Source organism: Camelus bactrianus, chromosome 10 (assembly GCF_048773025.1).
Source record: "Camelus bactrianus isolate YW-2024 breed Bactrian camel chromosome 10, ASM4877302v1, whole genome shotgun sequence".
Lineage (NCBI taxonomy): Eukaryota > Metazoa > Chordata > Mammalia > Artiodactyla > Camelidae > Camelus > Camelus bactrianus.
In genome coordinates, this window is record NC_133548.1 from 49,858,135 (window position 1) to 49,871,715 (window position 13,581).

The 13,581-nt window shown below is 36.0% G+C and overlaps 1 protein-coding gene across 1 annotated transcript in view; it reads left to right on the top strand.

Moving 5' to 3' along the window:
- Positions 1-13,581, top strand: part of UVRAG (UV radiation resistance associated) — a 254,299-nt gene that overhangs the window by 55,765 nt on the left and 184,953 nt on the right. The window contains exon 6 of the mRNA XM_074372672.1: positions 10,666-10,751. Within this exon, the coding sequence (XP_074228773.1) occupies positions 10,666-10,751 (86 nt within the window). The remainder of the gene's footprint in view (positions 1-10,665; positions 10,752-13,581) is intronic.

Sequence of the window (13,581 nt, forward strand, 5' to 3'; positions counted from 1 at the left end):
CACAGTAACGCGCTGTGTCTGGATGACTCAGATCTCTCCCAAGTCCTCGCCTCCAGTAAGCGCTTCCATATATCTACACATGAGTCAGGTTGCTTGGATGTTTCAGAGACACATGCACTCCACAAGTCCCAGACTGAGCTCAGTCCCCTCCCCCCAAAAAAACCCTCAGTGAATGGGACTGCTATCCATCCACTTTCTCAGGTCAGAGCGGAAAGTGATCCTGGACCCTTCCCTGTTTTTTTGAATCACCACTTAAGGTGTCTGTTAAACATCTGCTCCTTTCCTGCTTCTTGACAATATAGCCAGATTTATCCTTCTAGAATGCTGGTCACATCCCTCCTTTATTCAAATCATTGCAGAGTCATTAATGGCTTATAAGGTCTGATTGTGATCTGATTTCCTGATTTTGAAGCCCCCTACCCATAACACTTTCTCATGCTGTGCTAAAATTTATTCATCTCAGTTTCGGCTTAGATCCTCCTCCCATAGAAGGGTTTTCTGTACTACAGCCCCTACGTCCAGTTTGGTTCCTCTCTTATATGCTCCCACAGCACCTTATCTTTCATTTTTCTCATCACTGATCCTTAACCAGTTACATCTGATTGCCCGTTTGCTCATCTTTCTTTCTTACTAGACTGTAAGCTGTGTAAGGGCAGGAACAGCATCTTTCTTTATCACGAATCCCTAGTGCTTAGCACTGTGCCTGGCTTATAGTAATAATTCAGTAAGTATTTGTTGAATGAGTGAATGAAGCTTCTGCTGTAGTGATGGATCATTTAAAATTCTCTTGGGCTGTGCTACTTGGTTATCAGTTGCATAGCTTGTTTATCCAAAATTCCAGTTTGACTTGTGTTTTTAAATGGATTCTGACTGCTCTGCATACACACCTGCCATTTGCAGATTATTACACTTTAAATAGAACTCTCATTTTTCTCTCTAGGCTTGCTTTTCCCTTCCAGTTTTTTACATTTTTATTAACTATTTTTCCGTTTATCCAGGTCTCAAGTTTTGTAGTTAGTTTTGATTGATTTCTTTTATCCACTCAATTCAGTCAACCACTCGACTTTTGAGCCCTCCTTTGAAATACCTCATATCCATGGCCGCTTTTCCATATCCATTGCCACGACCCACGCTTAGAGCGGCACCCCCATCAGGCTGGATCAGTGCAGTAGTTTCCTGGCGGGACTGCGGCTCCAGTCTCTTTGTATCCACTCTGTCTTATTCACTGCTGCCTAATTAATCTTTCTAAAGCCTACTTTCATTTTTTCATTCCTTTGCTTAGAAGTTGTTTTGAGTGACTTTTCCTTGTCTGCTCGATGTGTCCAAATCTCTGACCTGATTTCCTTTTCTCCATCAACCTAAGTTCAGTCAGTTGTGTAGTACTTTTGGTGATATCTCTGCTTTTATCTTTATTTCTTCTCTCTCTCTCTCTCTCTCTTTTTCTTTAGAGTTTGAGCTCTCATAACCCCTAGTATGTGTGGATTTTTGGAATAGCCTCCTAATTGATGTCTGGACATTCTGCTTCCTCTAGTTCGTCGTATTTGTCGTTACCAGAGTAACTGTCCTTAAATGCAGCTCTGACCATTGTTCTCTGCTGTCAGAAATCCTTCATGAGTCCATATTGCATGCAGGTCATCTCACTTTGCAGGATGACATTCAGGGTTTTCTGTGCTCTGGCCCTCCCAGCCTACTTACAGAGCTGTATCTCCTACCAGTTCCCCCTCCAGGCTTCCAAATAATTTTGACATCATTGAAGCTGAACAAATTGGACCACTATCTGATTTTCTCTGAGCATGGTTTTCCCACCGTCATGCTTTGGCTAAAGGTGTTCAGTCTGCATGGGACTTTCCTTCCCTGCCATTCAGCTTTCTGTATTTCTTAATTTATCCCAAGTATTGCCACCCCAGCAGCCTTTGATGTTCCTGCTTCTACTAGATGGACTCCAGTGCATTGCAACTCCTGTAACCTTTCTTTCTGATCTTTCTTATGGCACCCTTGCATTTTTTACTTCATTTGGGAACTTAACCGGATTGTATACTCTGTAGTATATTGGGTTGTATACTTTTATAAGGATGATAGCAATTGCCTGACACCTTGTATATATTAGGTGTTCAGTAAACACTGAAATGAATAAGTATATATGTATAATATTGTCTGCTTCATAATCATTTAACCCTGTCAGATGGATTATTTTAGTATAACTTTTATAATTTTAATAAAGGGCGTTCTTATGACTGTTGTAGCAGATGAAAACTCTCAAACTGTACAGTAACGTGTTTTAAAATGTGACTCACTCAACTATCTAGTAGAGGGATAAGCAAACTACAGTCCAGCACATGTTTTTATACGGCCTGTGAGCTAAGAGTGGTTTCTACATTTATAAAGAATTTGAAGGCAAAAGCAAAGGAATACGCGATGAAGATGACATGTGGCTTGCAGAGCCTAAAATATTTACTATCTGATCGTTGACTGAGAAAGTTTGTTGACCGCTGATCTAGAAACACACCTGATCATCTGTTGGGAATTACTCCTGCTCATTGGATATGTGAAATTATCTGTTTCCTTGAGCAGTTTAATAGGCACTCACCCAGACTAATGCCTGTTCCCTTCCTTGAAAAAGATTTGTTAGGCCTGGCTTCAGAGGAGTTTTGAGTGACATGTAAATCTCCTCTGGGCTCTTTGGCACTTGGCAGTATCTCACGCAGATAACCAGATACAAATGAGCCATTTCTTTCCATTATAACCCTTCATCTGAAGTCTGTCGGGATCGCACATCTGGTGAAGTTAGATGTCATTCAGAGCAAGTCTCTTGGCATATTTCAAGAATGTTAATTGCTAAGTGGTGGCTGAAGCAGAAAGGTTTAATAATGTCCTTCAGTTGCCTTAAAAGTACATGGACCCAGAATTTTAGAACTGAAAAAGGTCTTAGAGATCAAGTATAGCGTGGTCATTAAGAACATGAGCCATGGCAGGGCCAGACTGCATGGCTCTTCTACTTAATCCTCTCCATGTCTCAGTTTCCTTACCTTTAAAGTATAGTACCTGGGATAATAATAGGACCTGTTTCACAGAGCTGTGTTAGTGTTAGATATGTTAGTCCTCAGCATTGACATTTAAATGTTAATTTAATGTGGACAACAACACTGCCTGGCATACTGTAAATGCTCATAAATGTTACTTTCGTGTGTTTTGTTATTCTTCTTTATTATTGTTTGTATTACTAGTAATCTCATCTCATTTTATAATTAAAGAAACTGAGGCCTAGAGGAGTTCAGTGATTTTCTTCACTTTCATGACAGGCAGAATGGATTAAAACCCGGAATCCTCTCTATAATGTGTTGCTTTTAGTTGTATCTTAGTGGCTGTAGATAAGTTTTTAACTGAAAAAAAAATGTTTGGCAGCTTTTTGCATAAAATAGGAACAGCTAAGTCATTAATAATTTCTCCTGAGAATCTTAAATTTATTACCAATGTCTTTCATTATTTGGGTTTTATAGCTAATTTATAGGACTACCTACTGTCTCTGTCCTTTCTCTTCTGTAGATTATTTCATAGCCATCTCTTTTTAAAAATTGAGCTGTATTGGAGGGGAGGATGTAGCTTAAATGGTAGAGCACATGCTTAGCATGCACAAGGTCCTGGGTTCAATCCCCAGTACCTCCACTAATAAAATACTAATAATAAATAAATAGACCTATTGACCTCCCCCCAAAATAAAATAAAATTGAGCTGAAATCCACATAACATAAAATCAAGCATTTTAAAGTGTCCAGTTCAGTGGCATTGGGTATGTTCACAGTGTTGTGCAACCACTCCCTCAGTCAAGTTGTGTAGCATTTTCATCGCCCCGGAATAAAATCCCATGCCCATTAAGCATTCACTCCCCATTTTGTGCTCCTCAACCCCCTGGCAAACACCACCCTGCTTCTCTGTCTGTGGGCTTATCTGTTCTGAGTATTTCATATAAATGGAATCATGGAATATGTAGCCTTTTATGTCTGGCTGTTTTCACTTGGCTTAATGTTTTTGATATGCATCCATATGCAATACATCTTTTCTTTTTATGGCTGAGTAATATCTCAATGTATGGATATACTACATTTTGTTTATCCAGTCATCCACTGATAGATACTTGAGTTGTTTCTACCTTTTGGCTGTTGTGAACAGTGCTGCTATGAACGTTTATGCACAAATATTTGTTTTCGGTTATTTTGGACACATACCTAGGAGTGGAATTGCTAGATGATATAGTAATTCTATGTTTAATTTTTTGAGGAATTGCCAAACATTTTTCCACAGCTGGTGACCATTTTATGTTCCCAACAGCACTGTACTAGGGTTCTCATTTCTCAACATCCTTACCAATGCTTATTTTCTGTTTTTTAAAAAAATTTTATTTATTTTTTACTTTTCCTAGTTGAGTATGAAGTGGTATCTCGTTGTGATTTTGATTTGCATTTCCGTAATGACTAATGATGTTGAGCATCTTTTCATGTGCTTGTTGGCTCTTTGTATATCTTTTTTGGAGAAATGTCTCTTTAAATCCGTTGCCTGTTTTTTAGTTGGGTTGTTTGTCTTTTTGTTGATGGGTTGTCAGAGTTACGTATATTTTCTGGACATTGGACCTTTTTCAGATATATGAATTTCAGATATTTTGTGTGTTGTTTTTTCACTTTCTTTATAGTGTCCTTTGGTGCACAGAAGTTTAATTTTGATGAAGTCCAATTTATCTATTTTTTTTTTTTTTTTTGCTCAGGCTTCTGGCATCATATCTAAGAATCCACTGGCAGATCCAAGGTTATATAGATACACTCTTGTGCTTTCTTCTAGTGGTTTTATGGTTTTAGCTCTTACACTTAAGTCTTTGATCCTAATTGTAATTTTTATATAGGGCGTTAGGAATGTGTCCAACTTCATTCTTTTGCGTCTTTTGCGTCTTTTGCGTGTGGCCATCCAGTTGTTTCAACATCATTTGTTGAAAAGACTGTTCTTTCTCAGTCCTGGCACCTTTGTCTAAAATCAGTTGACCATAGATGTGAGTTTATGTATTGTCAGTTCTATTCCATTGATTTATATGTTTGTCCTTATCCCAGTAACACTCTGTTTGGATTTCTGTTGCTTTGAAATTGAAAAGTGTGAGTCCTCCAACTTGGTATATTGAGTTGATTGATTCTCATTTGTTGAACTACCCATACGTACCTTGGGTAAATCCTAGTTGTTCCTGGTGTATAATCTGTTTAAAAATTATTTTTAATAGTGCTAAAATATACATAACACAAAACTTACCATTTTAACCATTTTAAGTGTACAGTTTGGTGGCATTAGTTTTTTCAATTTGTTATGTAACTGTCACTGCTATCCATCTTCAGAACTCTTTTCATCTTGTAAAACCGCAACTCTCTACCCAATAAGCACTAACTCCCCATCCCCCAACGCCCTGGCACTTACCCTCCTACTTTCAGTTTCTATGAATTTGACTACTTTTGGTACCTTATATAAGTGGAATCATACAACATGTGTACCTTTGTCATTGGCTTATTTTATTTATCATAATGTCCTCAAGGGTCACCCATGTTACAGCATTTGTCAGAATTTCTTTCCTTTTTAAGGCTAAGTAATATTCCATTGTACGACTATGCCACATTTTGTTTATCTGTTCTTCTGTTGATAAGCACTTGGGTTGCTCCCACCCCTTGACTACTGTAACCAATGCTTCTGTGAACATGGATGCACAAATATGTCTTTGAGTACTTTGCTTTCAGTTCTTTTGGGTATATACCCAGAAGTGGAATTGCTGGGCCAGATGGTATAAGCCTAAATTTTAATAGGCTACTGAATTAGCATTGCTAGTACAGTTGATCCTTGAACAACATGTGCTCAAACTGGATGAATCTACTTATATGTGGACTTTTTTTTTTTCAATAAATATGTGCTATAGCACTACACAGTCCATAGCTGGTTGAATCCATGGATGTAGAGCCATGCAGATGGAACTGTGGATATAGAAGTTTGACTGTAAAGTTATATGTGGATTTTTAACTTTGTGAGGGTCACTACCCCTAATTCCGACCCCTGTGTTGTTTGAGGGTTTTTTCCTTTATAACATATATGTTACATATACAAGAGATATTGGTATATAATTTTCTTGTGATGTTATTGTCTGACTTCGGTATCAGGGTAATACTGATCTCATAGAATGAGTTAAGTATTTCCTCCTCTTCCATTTTCTGCAAGACTTTGAGAAGGATTGGTGTTATTTTTTTTCTTTAAATAGTTGGTAGAATTCTCCAGTTAAATCATGCAGTTCTGGGCTTTCTTTGTTGGGAGTTTTATGATTACTGATTTAACTTCTTTGCTTATGTTATGACTTTATTAAATTAACATTTGTTAAGTGGAGCACAGGGTGCTGGGTGGTGAGTCATGATTCAACAACAAACCACAAGAGTAATTGGAATAGGGAAGTTTATTACTCATAGGTCCTGGAGGAATTATAGATGCCTTGACGGACCACGGAGAGGCAGACAGAGAGATGAAGGACCTGGGACACATGTCTTTATTTACAGTCTGTGGGTAGAGTGCTTTGGGGTTCCTGGGCTAGGGCTGGATTGGTCATTTCAAACCCAAAAAGCAGGGTAAGCTCCATGGGGGTTTTTATCTAAGGGGTGTGTAAATCATACAGGTGCTGGGAAGCAAGGGAGACTGCTGGTCACAAGTCATAACAGGAACTACATTTGCTTGTGACTGCATCCTGCTATCTAGGACATGCACTTCCCTGAAAGGGAGTCTGCTGTTAGTTTAACGTCCCTGCAGGCTGCCTGGCCAAACAATATGGATGTGGAAGCAGCAGTACCATGGAGTAGCTTAGCTAAACTCTTTGCAAAAGGTTGTGGATCTCTTCAGATTGTCTGTTTCTTCTTGAGTCTTTTTTGGGAGTTTGTATGTTTCTAGGAATTTCCGTCTTATCTAGGTCTTCTGATTTGTTGGCATACAATTGTTCATAGTATTCTTGTATAGTACTTTTTATTTCAGTAATACTGGTGATAACATTCTTACTTTCATTCCTGATTTTAGTGATCTGAGTCTTCTTTTTCTCTTGGTCAGTCTAGCTTAAAGTTTGTCAAATTTGTTGCTCTTTTCAAAAAACTAACTTATTCTGTTGATCTTTCTTTATTGTTTTTATATTCTCTATTTCATGGATCTCTGCCCTAGTCTTTATTATTTCCTTCTTGCTTTGGGTTTAGTTTGTTCTTTTTCTAGTTCCTTAAGGTAGAAGGTTAGGTTTTGACTTGAGTGCTTTCTTTTTTTAAATGTAAATGTTTACAGGTGTACATTTCCCTCTGAGCACTTTTTCACCGCATCCCATACATTTTGGTATGTTGTGCTTTCGTTTTTATTCTACTCAAAGTATTTAATAATTTACATTGTAATTTGTTCTTTGACCCACTGGTTGTTTAAGAGTCTGCTGTTTACTTTGCACTTTGTGAATTTTCCAAGTCTCCTTCTGTTATTGATTTCTAGTTTCATTCCATTGTGGTAAGAAAAGATACTTTGTATGATTTCAGTTTTTAGAAATGTGTTGAGACTTATTTTGTGGCTGAACATATGGTCTATCCTGGAGAATGTTCCATGTGCACTTGAGAAGGATATGTATATTGTTGTTGGGTGTAGCTGTATACATCTGTTAGACCTAGTTGATGTATAGTATTGTTTATGTCCTTTATTTTCTTGCCTATCTTTTGTATGGTTGTGCTATCCATTGTTAAAATTGGGATGTTGACTTCAGCTATTTCCCATTTTAGTTTTGTCAGTTTTGGCTTCATATGATTTGTTATATGTTGTCAGGTGCATATATGTTTCCCATCCAAGTACTAACTAGGCCCGACCCTGCTTAGCTTCCGAGATCAGACGAGATCGGGTGCATTCAGGGTGGTATGGCCATAGACAGGTGCATATATGTTTATAATCATTTATATCTTATCCTTTTTTATTATATAATATCCTTTTTTGTCTCTTGTAACTTTTTTTGTCTTAATGTCTATTTGTCTGATATTAATACAGTTATTCTAGTTCTCTTTTTGTTATTCTTTACATGGAATATCTTTCTATCCTTTCATTTTCAACCTATTCGTGTTTTTGGTTCTAAAGTGAATCTCTTATAGACAGCATATAGTGGATCATTAAAAAGAAAATCGACTCTGCCAATCTCTGCCTTTTAATTGAAGTGTTTAATCCTTTTACACTTAATGTAATTACAGATATGGAAGGACTTATGCAATTTTAAAATTTGTTTTCTTATATCCTGTATCTTTTTTGTTCTTCATTTTCTCCATTACTACCTTCTTTTGTGTTTGTTATTTTCTCATGTTAACATTTTGATTCCCTTCTCATTTCTTTTACTGTGTATCTTTTAATTATTTTCTTAGCAGTTGTCCTGAAGATTACAATTAACATCTTAACTTATAATAATCTAGTTCAAATTAATACCAACTTAGCTTTAATATTGTATAAAATTTTTCTGCTATATAGCTCTGTTCCCCCATCTTTATGTTGTTATCATCACAAGCTAGATCTTTGTGTGTTCATCAAGATAGATTTGTAATGCTTCATTTATTTGCTAATTGATTGATTTTAAATGCTAAACCAACTTTGTAGTCTTAGGATAAGTTCAGCCAATAATAATGTGTTATTGTTTTATCCTTGTAATGTATTGCTGGTTCAACTTGCTAATATTTTGTTAAGGATTTTTGTGTCTATATTCATGAGGGATATTGGTCTAAAATTGTGTGTGTGTGTGTGTGTGTGTGTGTGTGTGTATGATTGTCAAGTTTTAATGTCAGTAATGCCAGTCTTACGAGTTGGAAATTGTTCCCTTCTCTGTTTTATGAAGTTTTTGTTAAATTGATGTTATTTCTTAAATATTTGATATAATTCAGTGAAACCATCTGGACCTAGACTTTTTGTGTGGGAAGATTTTCAGTTACTTAAAAATAAGTATAGTGTTATTCAGATATTGTTATTTTATTATTTGTCAATTTTGGCATGTTGTATTTTTTTCAAGTAGTTTGTTTAATTTTATCTAAGTTGTCAAATTTGTTAGCATAAAGTTGCTCATAATATTCTCCATCTAATAACCTTTTAGTGTCTGTAGCAATGTAACTTTTTTTTTTTACTCCAATTTTATTTTTTTATTTTTATTTTTATTTTTTTTTAACATTTTTTATTGATTTATAATCATTTTACAATGTTGTGTCAAATTCCAGTGTTCAGCACAATTTTTCAGTCATTCATGGACATATACACACTCATTGTCACATTTTTTTCTCTGTGAGTTATCATAACATTTTGTGTATATTTCCCTGTGCTATGCAGTGTAATCTTGTTTATCTATTCTACAATTTTGAAATCCCAGTCTATCCCTTCCCACCCTCCACCCCCTTGGTAACCACAAGTCTGTATTCTCTGTCTGTGAGTCTATTTCTGTCCTGTATTTACGCTTTGTTTTTGTTTGTTTGTTTTTGTTTTTGTTTTTTAGATTCCACATATGAGCGATCTCATATGGTATTTTTCTTTCTCTTTCTGGCTTACTTCACTTAGAATGACATTCTCCAGGAGCATCCATGTTGCTGCAAATGGCATTATGTTGTTGGTTTTTATGGCTGAGTAGTATTCCATTGTATAAATATACAACCTCTTCTTTATCCAGTCACCCGTTGATGGACATTTAGGCTGTTTCCATGTTTTGGCTATTGTAAATAGTGCTGCTATGAACATTGGGGTGCAGGTGTCATCCTGAAGTAGATTTCCTTCTGGATACAGTGTGGAGATTCCTCAAAAGACTAGGAATAGACTTACCATATGACCCAGGAATCCCACTCCTGGGCTTGCAATGTAACTTTTAGAAAATGCTTACACTGGCATTATAGCAAGTATTTATGTGGTGCTTATTACATACCGTTGACTTTACAAATATTAGCTCTTTTAATCCCCACAACAGTTTGTGAACAGGTAATATTATCTCCATGTTATAGATGAAGAAACCAGAGTTAAACTAAGAGAGTTTAGGTGCTCTGCTCAAGCTTACAGAGCTAGTGTATTAAGAGCTTAAGTTGTAATCCAGGTGGTCTGGGTCCAGCGTCCTTTTTTCTAACTATTATTTACATTGCCTTTCTAAAATGACAGATAGCTGTTCTGTTCTTCTTATGGAACTGTGCTGTATTCTCTCTAGAATCTATCCTTGCTCTCCCCACCTTTATACCACTGAGTGGAAATTTTTGTTTCTGTTATTCCTAATTAAAACTTGGAATGACTTTTCCCCGATAAAAACATTACATATGATGGCTATGCATACTTGAAATACTGTTAACACTCTTCTTCAGTCACATAATATGTTAAAAAGACTTTTGGGGCTTTACTGGGAAGTTCACCAAAATTTATAATATGAAACATTGTTTCTTAAGGGAAAATATTAGAAGAAATTTATTTTAAATTCACTTGCCTAAAAAGTTAAACTTGAATTATGTAGAAGTGATATTTAACTTTTTCTAATTTCTTAATGATTTGAATTTACTGAGTTATTAAATCATAATTTAAAAAGACAAATACCATGATTAATTTGGACACATACTTTGTTTCACTTTGATTAATTTGTTGATTAATGTCTTTCAGGGTTATTCAAATACTCAGAAGAATATTCTTCTTCAGGTGGATCAGAACTGTGTTCGTAATTCTTATGATGTTTTCTCTTTGCTGCGGTAAGAAACTTCTTAGAGTCCTCTTGTGTTTTCTAAAGAATCTTCCTCATTTTGAGTTTGAGACATTTCAGTGTGAGAAAATGTATGGGAGCTTTAGAAGCTGTTACTCAGACGTAGCATTTTTTAGTGAGAGCTTCATAAATTTTGTAGCTACAGTGATTTAAGTTTATCTTTTTTACAAAGCCTTTGGAAAGCCATTTTTTCCCTCTGGACAGTGGGAAAGAATGATTGGAAGCCATTGGTCTTAAAACAGGGACATGAGCTTTTTCCCATCTCCTGCACTATAAAGAGCAGCAACTAGAGGTACAAAATTTAGACTTATCAAAATTTTAACAACTACGGCATTACTAGAAAAATCCTCCAATAGCCCCAGATTTAGCTTAGAGTTTTGATCTGCTGTTCATCTTTAAAAAATCATATTTGGCAAGGCAAAGGAGCTTTGCGTGAATCTCATGCTCAGAGGCTCAACTGCCTTAGCTCTATATTTTCATAATGTCTGGGCTTAATTTTGAAAGATTTTTAAATTTGGTTGTAATTTTCAATGTGGTAGATCATCAAGGACATTTTCCCAGGAGACAGGCTACCAAAATAAAAGCAATTTAAAATAAAGTTAACAGTGACACTCAACCTATGTTCACCCTACTCAGACAGATGATTCATTGAAATTTGATTTTGGCAGTATTTTCCTGATGTTTACATAACACATCATAAATTTCAGACCATTAGACATCCTCTGTGTATCTACTAGAGGAAGAGTCCAGAAGGATGATTGGACTTTTGTCCAATTGGATGATTGTTTATTTTTAAACATTTTGAAATGGGCTTTTCCTTTGCAAATCTTGAATCTTACTGTACATGATGATAGAGAGTTTGGTCACGTAGACTATGTAAGTTCTCTTAAGAGACAATGATTTCAACTAAAGTAACCACAAACATTTGATAACTTTTGATCCTTATCTGAGAGGTGCTTTCACTTTGACTTCTTATGATATGTAACAGAATGGACAGAATTTAGTAATTGGATGGTGGAGATAGAAAGCAGGAGGGGGTCAAAATATATAACTTACTTTTGAGCCTATTATTTTGGGGCTACAGTGAGTTTTAACTGTTGAAAACAGTGGTGTGTGAAAATAGTTTGAAATGTGAGTAAGCCACTAATATTTCTTGACCTGTTTTCATCCGTAAAATGAGGGTATAGATACTATTATTTTAAAGATATTTTCCAATTATGAGATTGAATGATCTTATTAGAGAAACCAATAGAATTAAAAGAAAAAGGAATAAAAAGTCAGTGAGGAGGAGGAGGACTTGGGAAAGGTAACATCATAGAATCTAAGGGAATCTAAGAGATTTAAGGAGTATTGAAGGCTCTGTACTAGGATCTTGGGAATCAACTTGGTATATTAGAGAATGCATTGATTAACGTGACTCTGGCTTGAGTTATCCTTGCTTTATCCTAGTTCACGTGACCTCTCTGATTGATCTAAAATGCTGAAGCAGTGATGTTACAAATTTGTTTATAAGCATTTTCACGTCTATTATCTTACTTTCCTGGAAGTTTTTTGTGTTCATACATCAGGGGATCAGCCTTTGTCTTCAACACAGAAACTGAAGCCAAGAGGTGTTAAATGATTTATTTGTCTGAGGGGACACACACCAAGTGAGAGCCAGACTGGAGACTGGTATGAAGGTTTTCTGACAAGCAAATTTTACAGAACCCTTTTCACAGTCTCACTTACCTTCCTAGACTGGTGGTTATAAGGTGCACACAGTATAATGATGGACAAATTTTCTGAAAATCACAGAGCCCTCTATCCATGCAGAATGATCAGGTTTGTCTGATAGTTGCTTAGTTATTTAACCCGGATCGTGCAATGAAATGGCTCTTGGGGGTTTCACTTCTGGAGTGCCTTCTAGATTCTTCAGGTGTGTCAGCAGTTTGAATTGCCTTATTAACGGAGGCCTTCTCATCACCGTTGTGTGAATCATTTATAGCTGGTAACACCAATGTGCTTTTTCTGAGCCAGATCAAGTGTCTTTATCAACTAAATAACCTGAACCCAGAGAGTTACTCTGGATCTAGAAACTTTAAATTGTAGTTGTCAAAGTTAATGAGTAAAATGGAATTTTCTCTGATAGTTCTCTCAGACAGTACAGAGTAAGCATCATCTATCCGCTCAGTCAAAAATTCTTCTTTTCCCACAGTTTTTGCCATGGTATATGTAAAGTGATTGCTGGGAAAATTAATTTTGTGCTGATCAGTTTTTTTTAATAGTTTCTCCTCTTTAACTCAGGCCATGTTGTTCCTGGATGGAGTAATTTTTTAAAATACACCTTTTCTTTTCCTGATGATTTCTTGGTTTATTAAATTGTTATTTCTCGATCTGTAATTTTACATGAAAATGCAAGAGTCTGGATTCTTTAATATCATTTACTCCACAAAATTCTCAGTGCTGTTTTGAGTCAGGATGGTGCATCTCCTGATTCTGCTTTTTTGAGAGTATTAATTCTAGATAATAACTCTCACTGTGTTGACGTGTCATAGTATGTGCTTTTATACCTTCCACGTTTCATGTGTGAATGTCAGAGAAAAATAGGAAATCTTGACTGAGTCAAGGATTTTGGAGCACCTAACAACCTGGCATTAAATAGCTCCTTCAGATGGGTGTGTTGTCGGAAAACAAAAACCTGAGGTTTTATTCTTTTGCCAATAGTTAGGAATTTAGATTAATTTCAGCGTTGCCAAGTAAGAGCAGCTCTTTCCAAATTTACATTCAATGTGTGTGATGATAACTGAATTTTTGCTTCTTAACCCTTGGGAATTCTAGGA